The sequence below is a fragment of the Melanerpes formicivorus genome, unplaced genomic scaffold (assembly GCF_026170545.1).
Source record: "Melanerpes formicivorus ecotype bairdi unplaced genomic scaffold, bMelFor1.0.p_v2 SCAF_5, whole genome shotgun sequence".
NCBI lineage: Eukaryota > Metazoa > Chordata > Aves > Piciformes > Picidae > Melanerpes > Melanerpes formicivorus.
Window position 1 is genome coordinate 6,333,639 of NW_027142357.1, and position 20,106 is coordinate 6,353,744.

Sequence of the window (20,106 nt, forward strand, 5' to 3'; positions counted from 1 at the left end):
AAGGAGAAAATGGCGGCGGCGCGGCCCAATCAGCGCACGTCGCCGGCTCGCTCCCGCCTGCCGCCCAGTCGTGGCGCTCCGCGTGCCCCAGACGGTTCCATTCGGCACCATCCCCCTCCCCTCCCGCTCGGTCCCCGGGGTGGATCCGGCCGCTCGCTATAAAAGGGAGCGCAGAGCACATGTGCTCCTCAGTGCCGGCGGGAGCGGGAGGACGGGAGTGGGTTGTGTTGCGTGGGAGAGGGAGCGGTGGGGGCCGGGCGTGCCGAACAGTCAACGCGCAGCCCCTCGGTGCTCGTGTCCCCGTTCCCCGTGAGGGTCACCGGTAACCCCCCCAACCCCCCTGCCCGGCGCTGTCTTGCTGCCGCCTCACCACCGCTGCACACCCCCCCCACCCCCGCGGGATGCGGGCTCGGCCCGCCCCGCCAGCCCTGCCCCCAGTGACGGCCGCAGCATGAGCGCGGCGAGCGATACGTATTTCCTCATAAAAGACATAAAACCTGGACTGAAAAACTTAAATGTCATCTTTATTGTGCTGGAGATCGGTAAGTGGCCCCCGGCACGCCCCAGCCCTGTGTCCCGCGGGTGGAGGGGGACGGTTTGGCATGGCCGTATCCCCCCGCCCCCACCTGAGCCGCGCTTCTCCCCGCAGGGCGAGTCACCAAGACGAAGGACGGGCATGAAGTGAGGTCTTGCAAAGTGGCCGACAAGACGGGCAGCATCACCCTCTCCGTGTGGGACGAGATCGGCGGCCTCATCCAGCCGGGAGACATCATCCGCCTGACCAAAGGGTGCGTATGGGGCCGAGCTAGCTCGCCCCACTCCCCCCTACACCCGGGGCCTGCCTCTAGGCAGCCCTTTGTCACCCAGTGAAGGTGCTGGAGTTACGAGCCGGCTCGGCTGCCTCCTAAGAGGCACGGATGACACAGCGGGCTCCCTTTGGACTGGCCCGCTGGGACAGAAGCAGCTCCCCCAGGTCACTTGCCAGATGAAATCCACCTTTTCCACCCCAGCAGATGCCTAGCGTGAGCACGCAGTCTGGCAGTTGGCTAGGAGGGGCTTGTATTTTTAATGAGGAGGTGGTGTTTAAAGGCTTGGTTTGGCCTTAAGGAGAAAAAAAAAAAAAAAGGAAGCTCCTAAGGAAATTTATTATTCTGGAGCAGGTGGGAGCGCCACAGTCCTGGTCTGTAAATCGAAAAAGGAAGTCAAAAGCATGTCCTTAGTTTTACAGATAGTTCTTTGCTCCTTAATGAAAGGAAACCGTGATTAAGGTCTCTCAGGCAGAAGAGCTGCTTTTCATTGTGGTGGGTTTAATACAAATTGACAGGCAGAAGAGGAGAACCTTTTGGGTGTCACTGTAAAAAGTCATGCTAGGGCTGCACTATAGTGTGTGTTAGCTTGGTTAGGTGCCATTAATTTATCTCAAAGCTGTTTTACGAAAAAACCCCACCAAACTTATGCTTAATAAATGCAAGAGAATGCTGGATTCAATTTGAAAATCCTTTTCCACGCTCCCACTCTTGCCAGTAACAAAGTGAGCTCTTTAGGCTCACCTAGAAATCCATTATGCCAATCCTTTGGCCTACACCATCCCAGGAGATGGTGGAACTGCAGTGTAAGGCCCTTTTAATTTGCTTTTGTGAACAAGTAGGTAAAAGGTTATCCAGTGGAGCTGCTAGCTGAGCTCCCCTTAAATAGTTCAAGTGTAAGTCTTGGGTTTGGATGACCCTTGCCACCAAACCTACAGCTGCTTCCTCCTATGCAAATGTCCTTTTACGTGAGGAAATGGGTTGACGCTAGAAGCAGAGCAGAGATGGTTCTGGGGAAGTCTGCTTGTGTGGAAATCACATGGAGCCCTGAAATGGGCGGAACAAAACCCCAGCTCCAGGCCAGCACAAAGCCCTGTGCATAGGTGGTAGTGAGGCAAATGAATAGTGATGCTATTCAGCACTGTTTCTGTACTCTGTGACTGGCCTACTGTAGCTGTCTGTGGTTTCGGTGCATTTCTTCATGTCAAAAAAGTGGCTTTGGCTAGTATGACTTAAATTTACAAGGTGACATCATTCTTCCTGGTGGGTGGCGAAGTCATGCCTTCATTGACAGGAGCTGCATGCTCAGGACTGCATGCTGAGTGAAGTGGCAAAAGCTAAATGCATCCTGGTTTGGCTCTCATCTTGAGGAAAAAGCCTTCCTGCTGCCATCTGAGGTTCTCCAAACATAATTTTGTACTTAACTAAAATAGGATTAATTGGAGTGTGTGATGTTGCTGTTTCAAGGCAAGTAGATTTCAGCTCTACAGCCTAATCTGACTTTCCAGCACAGGATGCTCACTGCTACCAGCAGAAAAGTTCAGTTAGGTTCCATGTGTAAGCATGTTTTTGTTGTTTGTTTGTTTTTTTTTCCCTCTGCTGAATTTCAAACTGTAGATGTATTCTGTAAAAGCAAGCACTTGCTGATTTTTGTCACTGGCTGATGGAACTCTTTTACAGGAAGCTGCTGCAGTTAATATTTTTAAAATATGGAGTTAGTTCTGGAGCTTAGTGCTTTATGGTCAGCTCACAAAAAACGTTTGCATATGTGGAATAACTTTGTACTGGAGGTTATCAGTCCCATGATTTGCTGGATTTCATCCCAGTAAATGTATGTTTGACTCTACATTTATTATTTGGCTGCTCTGCCAGACTGTCCAACCAGATGGTTATTAAAGATTAGGCATAAAGGGAATCTTTGAAGTGAAAGGTAGCATTATGAAGAGCATTAATCCTGCCTCTGGATGGAAAACTCCCAAGACGGGCACCATAACTGTAGATGTTGTGCTGAAGTACAGAGAAGGTTATAATTTCTTATGGCCCTGTTCTGCTGACCTGGCTCCTCTCTGTTGCCTCTGTTCCCATCTCTGTGTGGCTGGATGGGTTCCAGTCCCAGCAGATAAGGCAAATGGCAAGAAGAAGGTTTGTAATGTATCTTCCAAAGGTAGACCACCAGCACAAGGAAGTGGTGATTTGTCCAGATTATCAGTGCCTCCTGAGTGTGCTGTTGCTGGGGCTCCCTATTCCTTTGCTAGAAGACAGCCACACTCCTGTGATCTCTTTTATGTTGCACCTGGGTCTCTGGTCTGCATTTTTATTAGTTTCTTCACATACATGGTGCCCCTCCTGGAAACAAAGAATTACACAGGAAGCCTTGTGTAACTCAGATTCTAGTGCTTGAAGTCAAGTAGAATGCACTCATGCTGTCCTGTAAGTGAATGCCTCCACAATTGGAACGTGATTTCATTGCATTTCTAGATGTCATTTGGAACATGATGGTGAAACAAATCCAGGAAGGACTTATATGAAAAAAGTTAGAGCTTCCTGTTACAGTCAGCACCAGTATCTATATTGCCCAGTGAACAAAGGTTCCTGGCTCCTGCTGAAAGCAGAACTGAGAGTCATCAGTGACTGGTAAGGCAGATACTGCTTTTGGCAAAGTGCCTTTCCTCTACAGGAACAGTCAAAAGGGTTGCTCCAGCCAAGAAAAGAGCATCCAATCTCAAAATAATTGGCTGCTTTCCTGGAATTGCCAGAGAGGTCAGCTGACCTTCCAGTACCTTTTGCCAGAAGTAAAACCAGCAGCTATAAGATTTTAGTGTGGTGAAGTTGGAATGCCTAGGAATTTTTTTAGTCAGTTCCTGTTGGTACATAATGTCTATTACAGCTTGGAATACAGCTTCTTTCTTTTATTCCAGCAAGAATATTTCTCATTCACTAAGAGGCTGCTTTGCTGTTTCTCTCTTTGGCCAGGTACGCATCTCTGTGGAAAGGATGCCTGACGCTTTACACAGGACGAGTAGGCGAGCTGCATAAAATTGGGGAGTAAGTATTATGTGTTTGTACTTGAGGTGTTACGTCCTCTCAGCAGAGCATCATGGTAAGTGTAAGATGTGGTGGCCCTTACTTAATAAAGGGAAACTAGGGCAGCAAAAGCCTGTTGGTTGGTGTGGTACAAGCAGCCACAGGGTGAGTTTTTACATGCTGTTATGGTAATGACCCTCTGACTTCTAGGTGTAGTGAGAAAAGTCATTTCCCATCGTGGCACAGGGCTGCCAGGCCTTACCTGGGAGTTTGGGAATTGTGTACGTGACAAAGGACTTCATGTGCACAGCTTACCTCAGCTTGAGTAACCACTGTATTTTGGTGGAAACCTCCTCTGTGTGTCACACTTTACAGATGGAGCAGAGTGAAGACAATGTAACTCCAGTGAATCATATCTAAACAAGCAAGGCTTGTTAAACCTTCCTTACACTGCCCGCAGACTGAGGTGATGACTCCTCAGAGCAGACATGAGTAACATGCTTGATAAGCAGCAGGAAAAACAGCCACATTTTCTAACCTGAGGAGTATTTCTGCTGTTGCACAAAGTCCTGTGAGAAGCCTAGTAGTCATCAGGGAGGTGGGACTCGGGGGTGGCTACCTCTCTTAGAGTGGTTCAAAATCGATTCAAAAGCTGAACTTTGTGAGAGTTGACCTGCAGATTCTTTGGTGCAAAGCCATTAGCTCCAAAGTGTCATCCAACAGGCTTACTCTCCAGCAGAGGGTGTCTTGCCTGGAGTGAGGCAAGTTCTCAACCTCTACTCTGCCCTCCTGGCAGGAGATGGGAGCTCCACTTCTACTTAACCACTCCAAGCTGTGTGATGATCCAAATCTTCCACACACACCCTCCCCCACCTCCTGCCATAATTTGCATATGTAGTGAGTTGATAGGCCTCTTGTTCCATGGTCTCCTTGAGTTGAGAAGGATGCTTGCAATTTCATTGGACTCCTCTGTGCTGTTATTTTAATGGAGCACTCCATAGCATGGGAGCAAGTGTTTAAAGTGCTTAGAGATGTGTTGCAGTCAGCCTGTGAGCAGGATGGTTGACTTTGTGACTTGGGTGACCCTGTGGTTGCTGGACAAGATTGTGCAGTTGGAAGAGAGATGAAGGGAGCCCTTTCATCACCTTCTGTTTTCTTTAGGCCATTTTACCTCCTGGAGTAAATGTATATTTGCCTATGCCCAGGGGGATGGGACAGCTTCACCACAGGCCTCTTTGAACAGTGGAGCATGGATTAGTTACTTCTGGGTGGTGGGGTATATCATGAACATTTGCTCTTTAAGTTGTGGACGTGAGAGCTCTGCTAAAAAGTGGCTTTAGAGCTCCCTCATAATCCTGCTTTCTCCCCAGGTTCTGCATGGTGTACTCAGAAGTGCCAAACTTCAGTGAGCCTAACTCGGAACACATCGGGCAGAACAAACTGGTATGTTAAAATTGTCTGAGGCTTCTGGCATAAAGTGCTCTTTGTTCTGAACACTTCAGAATGTGGCTCTTCTGAAAAAATGGACTTGAGGTGATAGATAATAATGAGCCCATAATTAGCATAGCAGATAAATTCCGTGTGAAGCCACTGTAAGAACACAAGGGGTGGGGGGGAAAACCCAGCCTCTTTGTATAAAAACGTGTAATTTCTCTCTCTGATCCTGTCTCTTTTTTTTTTTTTACATTTCTCTGAAGGCACAGGGTGAACAGAATAATAGTTCTACATCAAGTAATATGGGTTCTTGTACTTTTGGGCCACTGGGTAAGTTGTTTGCTTTTGTGGAAGTGAAAGGATGAGAAACACTTAATGGGAATAAGAAATTGATCTTGCTCAGGATTCTCCACTCTGGGGCAAAAGTGTGCTATGCCCTGAAAAGTCTCCTAGTCTGGGGCCTGAACCTGCAAGCACATAAGCATCAATGTTTCTTGAGTAATGCTTTCAGATTTCTTCCCTGTAAGAGATCAGAATATTCAAGGTACTTGTGTCTCGTAAAGGGTCTTGACTAAAGCTAAATGGTTTGGATGCTTTCAAAAAGTTTTTGCAAGCACTTGAATTTCTGGTGGGTTTGTTTGCTTGCCTCTTTTCTTTTTTTTTGCTTAAACCACCTGACACCCTGGTTTTAAAAACTGGTTACTTGATCTTGGCCCTCACCATGGCTTTCCTGCCAGGTTAGCACCCCAAAACAAGTGATAGTAATCTGAATTTCAAGATTTGGCCTGGCTGGATCATTGTGATGTATTTAAATGTTCAAGATAAAATGCTTCAAGGACTTGATTGGGGTGTTAAGCTGAGAGGAAGCCTTGGTTATGATGGCCATACTCAGTACCTGTTGTTGAGTTAAGCCCTGCTGGTGGATGACAACAAACTGGTTCTGTAACTTGGTGTCAAAGCTCTGTGTCACTCCAGTGACAGCCTGCTTCCTCTTGAGCAAGACAATTTTAATTTCTTTTATTTTACTTCTCTCATGAGTCCTTTCTGTTCCTTGAAAATAAACTATTCTGAGAAAGAAGGGTGGTTCTTTCAGGCCAGTCTTTCCTCAGTGCCAGGGTGAGGTATGTGGCCTTTCAGCTGTTGGATGTCCCTGCTTTGGGCAGTGGGCAGCTGTTCTCACTGAGCTTGTACATATCTTCTGAAACTTTTTTTTTTTCTTCTGCTGCTTGTGTGGTCCTTAAATGAGTGATTCCCTTTTGTCTCCTCTCTCCATGGCTTCCTGCCATCATTCTGCCTTTTCAGCTCTGTCCTCTTCTACCAGTAAAACATGAGCAGTGATGCTTATGAGGCCCAAGTTTGTGTGAACTTGATGCTGGCAGGGTTGCTTCTGTGGTGGGACTTCACAAGGCAGCTTTCTGTTTCTGTGTGCCTGGCAACAGAAGGAGCTTTGTGTAACCTGCTTTTCCTTTGCTGGTTTCTCCTTGCTTTCTGCTGTCTCTCTGGAATGTCTGTGTGACCTACAAGCCCCAATGCATGTTTCTGAAAGCACCACTCTGGTTTCAGAAGGCTTCAGTCTCTTGGAGACAAGGAACAACATGCAACTCCATGAGCCTTCTTGCTTTGGTTGAGGCGGGGGGCATAGGTATGGAGGGGAGGTAGTCTGGGAGGGGGGAAAAAGGCAAGGTGTGGTTTGGGGGTTTTCCTTCTGGTGCTGGGGGTTTGCTGGTTGCTGCAAACTGTGTTCCCTGGTAATAAACTCATGTTAAGGGAGCAGCGGTTTCAGTCCATGGAATTTGTGAATAACTTTTTTCCCCTCTGTTTTTGTAGGAAATGGTTTACAAACTGGACCTGAATCAAGTGGATTTCCATTCACATATAACCATGGCCACAGTTATGCAGGTAGTGGGAGAGGCAATGGGCGAGGACCTGTAAATCCAGCACCAGCTAATAGCCTTCAGCCTCATCCCCCTGCTGTCAGTAACGGAAGGGACCCACGCAGAGCCTTTAAAAGATGACTATGCCAAACATTGGTTGTACAGCTTGCTTAAACTCTACACTCTACTTGAACACTTATTGCACTTTTATTTATAGTTAACTGTGAACAGTTTGTCCTTTATTGTTGGGGGTTTTTTACCTTTTGGTCTATGGAGCAAACTCAATGTGATCTATTTTTCATTTTGCTTTAGGGAAGGACAGCGAGTCTTCCCCATACATTAATGGGGTAGGAGGAGAAGGTGGATCTAAGGAAGTAAGGGTTGAGGAGTCTCAATTAAAACTCTGTACCCTTTGCTTAATGCCAGAAGATTTCAGTTACATGTATGTGTTTTTCTGTTGGTCAGCCATATAGCCTTAAAAGGTTGATTATGTCCTGTGTGTGCATACAGTGACTTCCGTTAGGGTTACTGAGAGTGCTTAGTGGAAGGGGAACAAAGGGGAAGGACAGAGATGCTCTGGTGAACTAGATATCCTTGGAACAAAGAGAGCTTGTAAAAGCAGTAAGTGTAGGGGCATGGTGGTGCCAGCACCTGTCTTGTCTTCTGAATCAGAATGGGTAACTCAAATGAAAGTTGAAGACATGGTGAGTGTCTTGAAGCCTATTCCAAAAAGATGCACACTACTTAAATTTTCCATAAAAACCCTTATCACTGTCAAGGAAAGTGACACTGATGTTTTGCTTTGGGTAGAAGCTTGGATATTCATTCTTGCTTTGCACAAAATGACAGGAGAGAAGGACCTGAATTCAGACAGTACTGGGGAATACACTGTAGGCACTCCTTGTGTAAAAGCTGAAGGTTGCTTTGCAGGAGTCTGAATTTCCAGGAGAGAACTGTTTTCAATTGCTGCCTTACCCATCTCTTCAGTGAGGCTGCCTACTTGCCCTCCATTCTTCCTTCCTTCTCTCCTTCCCTTTTCCAAATGAATTGTGTTAGATGAAGCTGTCTGTGTGAAATGCAGAGATCCTGGCCAAGCACATAACTGCACTTCTGGTGCTGTTAAGGTGCTAAGCTTCCTTTCCTCTGTTTTATATTTGAAATAAGAATTACCCCTTAAAGAACTTCTTAGCCTGCCTCCCCCACACACACACTGTTTCCTGGGGGACAATAGCTGCGGCTTTATTTCTGAGTTCACAAATGTCTTGACTCTGCTTAAGAGTCCAGTGCCATGTTTCTGATCAGGTTCAAAAGCAACTTGGAAGCTGAGGTGTCATCTGTTTAACTCTTCTTCGAGCTGACCTCTCCAATAAAAACAAAATTGCACTAACCATTTCAAAAACAAATCTTAACTTTCTTTGTCAAGCCATAAAGACTTCATGACAAAAAGGCTCATTATGATTTGTGAGTTGTCTATGTGGTTGTCCATGTTAATTGAATCTGCTACTATGTCACTAATGTTTACAAGTTACTTACATTTGATACTTCTGCTTTTGGTACTTTTATCATGATGATTTGTTGAAAAATGCTCCTAATTGTCAAAAGCTCCTTGTTTAGTCTGAAATACTGAGCTGTCTTTTAAATACAAGCAGCAGCAGCAACAAACTTCTGAAGGGAGCTTTAGGAGAGACCTGTGCCCCCAGACACCTGAGGGGTGTTTGCCTCAACTGGTAAAGTGCTATCCTGTGAGACCTGCTTCTAGGTGGAACTAATGAAACTTGTTTTGGATATGAGGGCAGCCATGCCTCATGAGGTCACCCAGAGGTACTGTTATGGAAGAACAGTGCTGAATGGTGAATCAGAAAGCACACAGTGACTGCTGGGGATGTGGTGTAAGGAGGTGATGTGTAACTCAGGGACTTTAAATTGCTTGCTTATTTAAGTTGTGTAGTCTGGATACATGGACAACCTCTTATGCAGTGTTGCATTAAGACTTTGGATGTGCTTGTGAGAAGGAAGCCAAGAGGACTTCTAAGTGTTGGAAGTACACATGACATGTTCCAGAGGTAAAGGAGATGCAAGTGTGCTGTGAGAGCCTTGCTTTCAGTAGTGGCTGTAAAGGTTGCAAGTGATGGCATGGTGGGGACTTCATACTCTTTGGGGTATCTCCACCATGGATCTCAGATCCCGGTGGTCTTGCCTTCTCTACAGCATAAAAAAAGGCTGAAATAGGTGGGAACCCTGTGTTTGTGTGCTGAGGTGCCTGATGTTTGTAGCTCTATGCATTTGAGCTTTTATCAAGCTAATAAACAGAATACTTGTTCACAAAATGCAAATAAAAAGTGAGATTATTACTGCTGAGTGACTAAGATGAAAAGCTTGCTGTCAAGTAGATCATTGATTTGCAGTTGGGAGGGAAAAAAAAAGAACAAGAGGCTGATCTTCATGCTCTCAAGGTTAGTGGCATTCCTGCCTCCCTGTTTCTTAATGTGGAGCTATTCCAGTTTATTAATTACTTTTTTTACTTCTTTGCAGGGGAAATCTCTGCCTGGAAACATCACATGGACTTAAATATACTCAGTAATTTTTCAAGGTCTCCTGATCTTCCAGTGAACTTCAGACAAAGTTGTTTCCCCCAAAGTTCTCAGTGTCAAGAATAGCGAGTTCTCACCTTGCAGAGGAATCTGGGAGCCTGCCTTGCATCTGTCTGGATCATACCTCAATGTAAACAAGTAGTTATTACTCTTGACACTACAAGGCAGTTCTTAGGTGCCCAGTACTTTGGTCCTCAGGGAGTCTTCACACATGTCCTCACAAGATACTAAGGGTCAGGCTGTAGATAGGGTGGTCTCATTCTAGATAATGCAGTCTGCTAGAGTTAACCTCTGGAAACCAATATTCATGTGTCTAGACACAGACTGCACTGTGCTAACGTGCAGCTGAGCAGTCCTGATACACTGAAGTCATTAGGCAGCCAGCTCTCATCACCCCAAAACAGTGCATCCCCTCTTAACCTCTCCTAACATGAGGACTGATGGCAGATTGCAGCAATCAGAATTGGTTTGATTGGAAAAGTGTTTTAAAATCAGTATCTGTCCTCAGTTACTCTCCCACCTTTGATCCCCAAAGTGGAAATGCAATCCTAACGGCTGTGAGTAGAGTCATGCACTCCTTATCCAGAATGAAAAGTGGGTGGATCTTTAAAGAGCAAATCTAAGTTCTGGAGTGTGGCACTTGGTGTATCTGCTTTCACAATTCAGCTGTGGCAGGTTGTAGTCCTGTGCACTCCAATAATGCTGTACCTCAGCAGCACACAAAATGCAGTAAGGGTGCCTGCACCCAGTGCTGCATGTGCAAGGCTGCTGTAGGTGGTGTGAAACATCTCTTCTACATCAGCACAGTCTGCACAAGCACTGCTGGCAGCATGGCAGGGCTGTCAGCCAGGTTGTTCTACTGGGTGCAGGAGTTTTTATTAGCCAGGTGCCGGTTCCTGGAGCCTTAAATTTTTCATAGGCATTTTGCTAATGACCTGGCTGTCATTCTCTGCAACTTCATGTCCATACCTCTCAAAGCAAAATCCTTTCCTGTTCTGTGAAGCAGGGATTTGTTCCTTTTTTTTTTTTCTTTTCTCCAAGGGCTGTGTTAGGACTAGGAATTAGTAAAACAAAATGGCTTTGTGAGTGTTTCTGGGGAATTTTCCTGGGCTGCTTTATGGCCCATGGGTTATCAGTTGCCAGGTTGTTGCTGCCTTTCTCTCAAACATCAGAGATTTGCCCTTTCAGACACTTGATTCTTAAACCTTGAGCCAAGATGTTGCCTGCACTGCAGTCTCTGGTAGTGCTTCTGAGGGGGATCCAGGGAGGTGCCTTGCTTTCTCCTTTCAGGTCTTGTTAGCCTACTGGCTCTTGAGCTGGAGTTAGGTCATCTGGGGAGTTTCCCTTTCACCCAGCACCATGCATGGTACTAAGGAGGCTGCAGGACTGACTCCCTGTCCTGTGTCTGGTGAGGCTATGTTAAGGATTGCAGTAGGTCTGGGTGCCCTTGGGATAGCCTGGAGCACCCTCTAGGGTGGGTTCTTCAGCAAGCCCGGCCCCTCTGTGATGGGAGTAGGATGAGGGACACCCAGGCAGGTCTTGGAGATGCTGGGCCTTGCAAGTCCCCTGCTCTTGCTTGGGGCTGCTGCATTTGCTTGTCTATTTGCAGGGACATGTGGCCCCTACCAGAACAGGAGCTCCAGGTGCTGTGTTTGGGAAGCTCAGAGGCTGCTCTGGCCTGAGTGGCTTGGCTGGTGTGTCATAAAATCATTTCAGCTGGAAAAGACCTTTAAGATCAAGTCCAACCATTCTTTAACTCTCCCAAGTCTGGTGCTAAACCATGTCCCTCAGCACCACGTCTCAGCCTCTTTGAAACACCTCTGGAGATGGGGATTCAACCACCTCCCTAGGGAGCCTCTTCCAGTCTTTGAGACTGAAAGAAGTTTCTTCTAATATGCAACCTAAGCTGCCCCTGGTGCAACTTGAGGCTGCTGCTGGTAATGCTCAGTGTCCTCAGTGCCCGCTTTGTGTGTGGGGAGGTGGTTGTGTGCCTGCCTGATTTAACAGCCTCTTTGCTGGCCTGCTTTTGTTCGCATAATGAGAGAGATTTGAGCTGGCTGAAGGGGAGGAACCACTCTTGGGGATAAGGCATCAATTAAAACAACAAAGAAAAAGCCATTTTATTCCCACTGGAAGACGCATACCAAACCAGGAGCTATTGCCTGAAAACTGAGATGGAGGTTTTCAGCAAAGCCCTTCAGGAATTCATTCAAAGATGTGCTTTCTGACTTCAGGGTTAATCATGCTTTTATATTCCTTGACTCTTGATTCCAGAGAGTTGGAAGTTGTGATGGTTCTTCACAAGGATTATGCTGTTTAATTTATTCTGTGCTGGACATTTGTGTGTGCATAAACACACAGAGCATCTTGTAATTGAGACGAGGGGAAAAAAAATCCTAAACAAGCTGTTGACTAAACTACAGAGGAAGGAATTCAAAGGGACTTAAAAAGAAAACCTGGACTTCATTTAGCTTTTAATTTCTGTAAATTGCTGATTATTTTTTTTTCCTCAGGAAGAAAGCAATGCAGTCACAAGAACTTCATCTAAACCTGCCCTCCCAACCCCCAAGCTGATAAAGACAGTCTGGTTTTGTATGTTTCTTAGGGAGTGAGATTAAGGAAGGAGTAAACCACCAGGACTTAGCTCAGAAGAGGCAATTCTTGTGCTGTAAATGTACCTGCAGAGCTAAATGTTTCCTTACTACCCATGTTTGAAAGGGATGATCTCTGTGGACAGCCTGAAGCAGTGCAGCCACTGCAGAGCTGAAGAGCTGCTACATGTCAGATAAACTGGCATATAAAAGACCAAACTGGTTTGCTAGGTTATTAACTGAGGTTTCACAGGAGGGTAGTTACAACTTGTAGCATATCAGCAGAGCCCTCTATCAAAGCTTTCTTCAGGTTCATGGGCAGAGGATGAAATGGTCAACTGCTTAGTAAATTTGGAACCACTCTTGCCCAGCTCTGCTGTATGGCAGCAGAGGGGGGGCCAGGAGTTCCCACTGACTTCAAGTATGGTTTGGATTGGTTCCTGTGCAGGCAGTGGGTTCTCATCTGTAAATCCAAGATCAGGTGGTAGGGCAGATCTGTCAGATGCTAAATGCCTGATTTCTGAAGAGGCTGAATGCTGTGGGAAAGCCAAAAGCTGCAGCCAACATGTAGTTTTTTATTTCTACACCAAGAGATGTTTAAGAAAATGTATTCCTAAGCTCAGATTCTTTAGAGGTGGCTATTTGGCTTTGCTCTTTTTCCAAAGGTGCCACATGCTGCAGTTCTGAGCCCAGGTGACCTGCCACTTGTGGGGAGCTCACTATTGTGACCAGAGGAGGCTGCAGCTTCCCCAGGACCTGCCTGCTGGTGGTGCTTCAAGTTCTTTTGTGCTGTGGTCGCACAGCTCAGGCTCTCGTGGTGCTCATTCCCAGTGTGGGGTCTGTGAGTACCTTATGGCCCCATAGCATGCAGAGCAAGGCCATCCATTCCACCCCAGTGCCAGGTACTGGTTCCTGTGATCACATGGGTGAAAGCTGTGGCTCTGGATGTGGCAGCACTGGCTGCCTGCCTGGCACAGAGGTCCAGTAGTGTATAAACTGCTCACGCAGCACCTGCCAGTGAAGCTTGCTTTTGGTTTTTTGCAGAAAAGGAAAAGCCACATCCTGCCATGTGGGAAGTACAGCCCTTGCCAACTCATCTGTTAAAGCTGGTCAGGTCCTGCTGTGTGCTCCCACCAGGGCAGGGGGATACGCCAAATCAGGGTCACTGGAGGAGCCTGGGGTAAGGTGTGGAGCAGAGGCACTGCTGGTTGCTGGTACCTGTGTGGTGGGTAAATTTTACAAAGAGCTGGACAAATACCTGTCAGGATTAGCTTGGAGAAGGGAGGGAGTAGGTTCTGGTGTGGGACAAGCATGCAGATGCATTGAATGATCTGTAGCCATTTCCACCGTTATTTTCTATGATTTATGCATTAGCTTAATTTTTGTAATTTCCTTCTTCCTAGATTGATTGATTAACACTAAATTTAATTTTCTGTAATCAACTTGAGCATGTAACTTGGAGAGAAGAGGTTGAGGCTGATTGCAGGAAAAACCCACCTATCCAGCCTAGCCTGAATAAAGCAAACCTATTTTTAATCTCAAAATTATGCAATGTTTTCATGGAGCTCTGCAGCCTACTTATATTTAACCTTTAAGTGGAGAGCTCTGTTTTTTCAGATCACCTAATGCAAACTTTGCAAATGGGTTTTTTAATTATAAGAGACCCACCTGCATGCCATTGACCAGACTATTAGCCAGGCAGAGAAGGATAACCACTGGTGCTGGCAGAACTTCAGCTCGGTGTGAAAAATATTTAAATGCCAAGGACAGAAGTCACCAAAAAAAAAAAAAAGTAACTTTAAACATCAGGTGCTGGAAGAACAAATTAATATGATTTGGTTTATTTGTAGAAATAAGGAATTGAAGCCTGATACTGGCAGATTTCTGTGTGCAGCAGTGTCTGACTTAGGCAGTAGGACCAACAAAATCAATGCAACCTTCACCATTAGACTCATAGAATAATGAGACTTGGACAGGCTGGAGAGTTGGGCAGGAAGAAATGGAATGAAATTCAACAAGGACAAAGAGTCTTGCACCTGGGAAAGAACAGCACCATGGAGCAGTATAGGTTGGGGACTGACCTGTTGGAAAGCAGTGAAGGGAGAAAGGACCTCGGGGTCCTAGTGGATGGAAGGTTGACTGTGAGCCAGCACTGTGCTCTTGTGGCCAAGAAGGCCAATGGCATCCTGGGGTGGATTAGAAGGGCTATGTTTAGTAGGTCGGGAGAGGTTTTCATCCCCTTTATTCTGCCCTGGTGAGGCTGCATCTGGAGTATTGTGTCCCGTTCTGGGCCCCTCAGTTCAAGAAGGACCTCAGGGAACTGCTTGAAAGAGTCCAGCACATGGCCACAAAGATGATTAAGTGATTGGAACATCTTCCTTAGGAGGAGAGACTGAGGGAGCTGGGGCTCTTTACTTGGAGAGGAGGCACCTGAGGGGTGACCTCATTCATGTCTATAAAGGTGTAAAGGGTGAGTGCCAAGGGGATGGGGCCAGGCTCTGTTTTGGTGATGCCCAATGACAGGAGAAGGGGTGGTGGTGGAAGCTGAGTCATAGGAAGTTCCATGTAAACACGAGGAAATTTTTTTCCACTGTGAGGGTGACAGAACACTGGAACAGGCTGCCCAGGGGGTTGTGGAGTCTCCCTCTCTGGAGAGATTCGGAACCTGTCTGGATGTGTTTCTGTGTGATCTGGTATAGGTGATCCTTCTCTGGCAGGGGGGTTGGACTGGATGATCTTTTGAGGTCCCTTCCAGCCCCTAACATTCTGTGATTTTCTTGCAAGAAAAACAAAACAAAACAACCCCCCCGCCACAACAACCAAACCCAAAAAAACCCCAACAACCACCTATTTTGGTTTTAAAAAGCCCTACATAAAGAGGGAAAGAGAATATGATCTGCTATTTGTAAGACTCCACTGGGCTGCTGTTGTGCTACTGTTTATCAGAGCTGGCTGCAGTGTGGTTTGGGACAGCCTTGAAGCAAGAAACCCCTGTGCAAAAGCTGCTCTTGAAAGGCTTTTCCCCAGCCTGCACAATCTAGTCTCATTTTGGCTGCACTTCACTGATGGCAAGGGCCCATTGCGAGGGACAGGGAGGCTAAATGTTCTTGCTGAGCTTATTTTCCCCAGTAGCACAGGGAATTTGATGTAATTTCTAGAGGAAGTGGGAGCCAAACCATCAGTAAGTTGGTATCATGAAGCCAGTAAGAAGGATGTGTCAACTGGGGAAAATAGCTGCCATAAGCTTCCCATAGCTTTTTTTAGCCAAGTGGATTTGCAGAAGCCTTTCTGTGCAGCTTCATCAGTGTTGTAGCTGCAGGCCTGAGTTAACAATGCTCTGGGTAGTAAATCTGTAATTCCCTTGTGGTTTTGTGGATGTGCTTCAGCAGCTTGATTTTGCTGAGCTCATTTGGATTGTTTTGGGGTGGTACAAGCAGATAGCTCCTTCTGAGGAGCACCTGAGGGAACTGGGGTTGTGTAGTCTTGATAAAAGGAGGCTGAGGAGAGACCTGCTGGCTCTCTACAGCTCCCTGAAAGGAGATTGGATCCAGGGGGTTGTTGGTCTCTTCTCCCAGGTAACAAGTGACAGGACAAGAACTTGGGTTCCACCAGGGAATATTTAGGTTGGTCATTAGAGGAAGCCTCTTCACTGAGGGGGGTTCTCAGGAACTGGAGTATGCTCCCCAGGGAGGTGGCTGAATCTCTGTCCCTGGAGGTGTTTAAAAGACACAGATGTGGTGCTGAGGGATGTGGTTTAGCAGTGGACTTGGCAGAGTTAGAGAATGGTAGGACATGATGATCATGAAGGTGTTTTCCAACTTAGAATAGTTCAGTGATTCTATGATTCTCTAGGTGCAGCTGCTTTGATGTCCAAAGCTGGTAAGTTGCAGTTGTCATCACAGGTGGCTACTTCAGGCCAGGCACTGAGGTGGCCCTGTAGGAATTAACTGAAGGCATTCACTCAGCTGATGTGTGGAGCCATTTGGGTGGTGTAAGTAGGCTGCCATCAGCAGTAGCGACCTATTACAGGGCCCTGGCTGTCAGCAGTGGGGTCTATTGGTGATGTGCAGCAGTAGGTCCCCCGGGACTATTTTTAGGTGCTTCAGGTATTTCCTCTTCCTCAAAAAACTGTTTGTATGCCTCCAGTCTAGGATGTGTAGTCTTTGGGCTTTTTGTGGTGTGGTGGGATTTTTTTGGGGTTGGTTTTTGTTGGTTGGTTGTTTTGTTGGGGTTTTTTTCTCATTTCAGGTAAAGTTGGAAGAGCTCCTTGTGTTTTAGAATCATAGAATGGTCCGGGTTGGAAGGGACCTCCAAAGTTCATCTAATCCAAACCCCTCTGCAGTAAGCAGGGGCATCCTCAGCTAGATCCCTCTGTCTTTTTTTCCACCTGCTCTCTCTCCCACCTGTCCTGAGAAAGCCTTTGCTAGCAGCCATGGCAGATGCTCACCTTCCCTGCCCGCTGCTCACCTTGCACAACACTCTGCTTCTTGAGTATAATTCTGATTTCTCTAAGATGTTATTACTCATCAGGTGTCTGACAGGTCTGTCTCTTCTCATTTCTTCTGGCTCCAGCTCATTTCTGTACTACCAAAGTAATGGTAATGAGCTGGAGCCAGCAGAAATGATGAGGCCCCTGTCTCTCTCCCCAGGTAGGTGTGCCACTGCCTGCCCTCCAGGGTAACAGCCATCCTCCCGCAGTCCCGTTTGATCGGGTCCTCTGAGGCTGGACAAGGCATTTCCATGCATCATCCTAACAAGTAGTTCACAGCTCCCCATGTGGTGGGCCTCAAGCTCAGCCTTTCAAAAGACTTTGACAAAGAAGAAAAGATCGTTTTTCTCCTGCCTGCTGCAAATGGCAAAGCTTTTCACTTGGGAGTCGTGGGTCATATTTATGGAAATGGGGAGAGCACTTGCAATATTTATAGCAGCCACAGCAGCGATTGAATCTATCTTTTATTGATACATATTTACATGCCCACAAAAATCTTATTGCACCAGAGCTTGAGAGAACTTGATTTAGATTAGTATTTTGAAGTAAGTTTTTAGTGCTTCTCTATTATCCATGGAGTGGGAGATTCAATATTTCAAGTAGGGCTGTCACCAAACAGCCAGAGGTTTTTAAAAGAGTTTTTTTATTTTACATCAAGATAAATGTTGAAGCCACATTTTTCAGAGGCACCATCTGTTCCGTGTTGACCTTAATTTTCTGGATGAGTGCTTTTCTTCAAACGTTTTAAGTCTTGTCTACATTTCATTTGGTCGGGAGTGTTTAGGTTATTTGTTGAACAGGAAATCAGATATTCAGAATGCAAACACACCATTACATTGCAAATCATTCCCTTTTGTATAATTGAGCAAAGTGCTTTGTAAATACTCTGCAGACTTGCCAGGGAAGCTCTGAGCCTCTGGCATCTGTGTGGAGCTGGATTTCTTCTGAATGTCACCCTCACGCCTCCCACCCAGGAGATGGGGTGCAGGACACCAAGTGAGAACTAGGGAGTGCCCACTCCATGAGCAGTTTCTGGGAACGGGGTAGGGTAAGGGCTTGTTGGTTGGTTTGATGGCCAAAGAAGGATTTGCTGTTCAGGCTTTCTAAACAATGTCTGATCCTGCTAAAAGGTGCTCACTGAAATAGCTGAATCGCAGAATGGTAGAGGTTGGAAAGGATCACAGAGTCCAATACCCCTGCTAAAGTAGGCTCATCCAGAGTAAATTACACAGGAACACATCCAGATTTGAATGCCTCCAGAGATGGAGAATGCATAACCTGGTCTAGTGCTGTTGCACCCTCAAAGTGAAGATTTTTTTTTTTTTTCCCTGCTGTTTAGGTGGAACTTACTGTGTTTCAGTTTGTGCCTGTTGCCTCTTGTCCAGTCACTGAGCACACTGAATAAAGTCTAGGTCCACCTTTCTGACACCCACCTTTCAGCTATTGATCAGCAGTAGTGAAATCCCTCACTCAGGCTGCTCTTCGCCAGGCTAAACAGCTCCAGGTCTCTCAGCATTTCCTTGTCACAAAGATTCTCCAGTCCCCTCAGCATCTTAGTGCTTCTGTGCTGGACTCTCTCCAGTAGTTCCTTGTCATTCTTGAACTGGGGAGTCTAGAACTGGACATAGTACTGAGGTGTGGCCTCGCCATCTCCTGGATGAGGGAACAGAGGGCACTGCCAGCAAGTTTGCTGATGATACAAAACTATGAAGAGTGGCTGACACTCCCTCAGGCTGTGCTGCCATTCAGCAGGACCTGGAGAGTTAAGCTAGGAGAAATTGAATGAAATAAAACAAGGGCAAGTGTAGAGACTTGCATCTCGGAAAGAGCAACCCCATGGACCAGTACAGGTTGGGGACTGACCTGTTGGAGAGCAGTGCAGAGGAGAGGGACTGGAGGGGCCTGGTGGATAGAAGGATGACCATGAGCCAGCAATGTGCCCTTGTGGCCAAGGCGGCCAATAGCATCATGGGGTGGATTAAAAGGGCTGTGGTTAGTTGGTCCAGAGAGGTTCTCCTCCCTCTCTACTCTGCCCTGGTGAGGCCACATCTGGAATATTGTGTCCAGTTCTGGGCCACTCAGTACAAGAAGGACATCAGGGTTGAGAGAGTCCAGCACAGAGACACGCAGATGCTGAAGGCAGTGGAACATCTTCCTGCTGAGGAAAGGCTGAGGGTGCTGGGGCTCTTTAGCTTGGAGAGGAGGAGCCTGAGGGGTGACCTCGTTCATGTTTATAAAGATGTGAAGGGCAGTGTGGGGAGGATGTAGCCAGGCTCTGCTCAGTGATATCCAGTGGTAGGACAAGGGGCAATAGGTGGAGGCTGGAGCAGAAGAGGTTCTATGTGAACATAAGGAAAAACTTTTTCAGTGTGAGGGTGACAAAATACTGGAGCAGGCTGCCCAGAGAGGCTGTGGAGTCTCCTCTGGAGACATTCAAAACCCGCCTGGATGTGTTCCTCTGTTACCTGCTCTAGGGGTACTCTGCTGCCTGTTTCAGTTTTGAGGGAGGCTGCTGTGCAGTCTGTCTCACGTGGTGAAACCTTGTTGGTGAATAAAATCTAGCAGCAAACTGGCAGGTCAGATGGGAAAGCAGCACAGATGTTGCTTTTGTCTGTCAGGGTGAAACAAGGTATAAAATAATGGGACGTTTAGCATACTGCTTGAATGTTTGTGTGACTGAGCTAACACCAAGGTGCAGACCAGGAAGATAAATTGAAAAACAAGTAGGCAGCTGAAGGTAATCAGTGGGAAGGGTGCACAGGTGGGTTATTAAGGGCTTTAGAGAAGGTGAACACAAGTTAACTTTTTTATTCTCCTGGTCTGCAGCAAGAAAGGAGGCTTTTACCTCTGCTGATCCAGTTGTGGTCCTGTTGCTTTGCTGGCAGCACTCCTGAGGAGAAAATGAAGAAAATGAACCCTTTGGCTGCATGATGCTTGCTGCCTGGGTCTTAGCCATGTGCTTCCAAAGCCCTGCTTCTCTCCCATAACTGTTCTTCTTGCTGGGCTGGGGCAAGAGAGAGCTTCTGGGGCTCCCACTACTCCCCGAGGATCCAAACTTCAAAACCAGCCAAGATTTGGAAAAGAGTGACCACAGAAACAGTAAGTTTGGTTTCCTGGGCTTTTGAGGATGCTTTTCACATTCCCTAAAGAATAGAAATAATAAGTAAAGAATAAAAATTGTTGCTTTTTTGAATCCTTAGTTTTCATGAAGCTGCTTCCCTCTAAAAGAGGCTGCTGCAAACCTATACCACGTGTTCAAAAGCTGAGCATCCTCATCATTAGGGCATGGTATTATCC

The 20,106-nt window shown here is 46.6% G+C and overlaps 1 protein-coding gene across 2 annotated transcripts; it reads left to right on the forward strand.

The window, feature by feature from the left end:
* Positions 1 to 205: 205 nt before the first annotated feature.
* NABP1 (nucleic acid binding protein 1) lies at positions 206 to 9,829 on the forward strand. Of its 2 annotated transcripts, none has more exons than XM_068137972.1 (6): positions 206 to 542; positions 650 to 788; positions 3,780 to 3,851; positions 5,201 to 5,273; positions 5,534 to 5,594; positions 7,092 to 9,829. In XM_068137972.1, the coding sequence occupies exons 1-6, from the start codon at positions 452 to 454 to the stop codon at positions 7,277 to 7,279; spliced, it is 624 nt and encodes a 207-aa protein (XP_067994073.1). In that variant the 5' UTR covers positions 206 to 451; the 3' UTR covers positions 7,280 to 9,829. The 2 variants fall into 2 exon arrangements, with proteins under 2 accessions (XP_067994073.1, XP_067994071.1); XM_068137970.1 differs by having other exon boundaries at positions 5,528 to 5,594; positions 7,092 to 9,828.
* Positions 9,830 to 20,106: the final 10,277 nt, after the last annotated feature.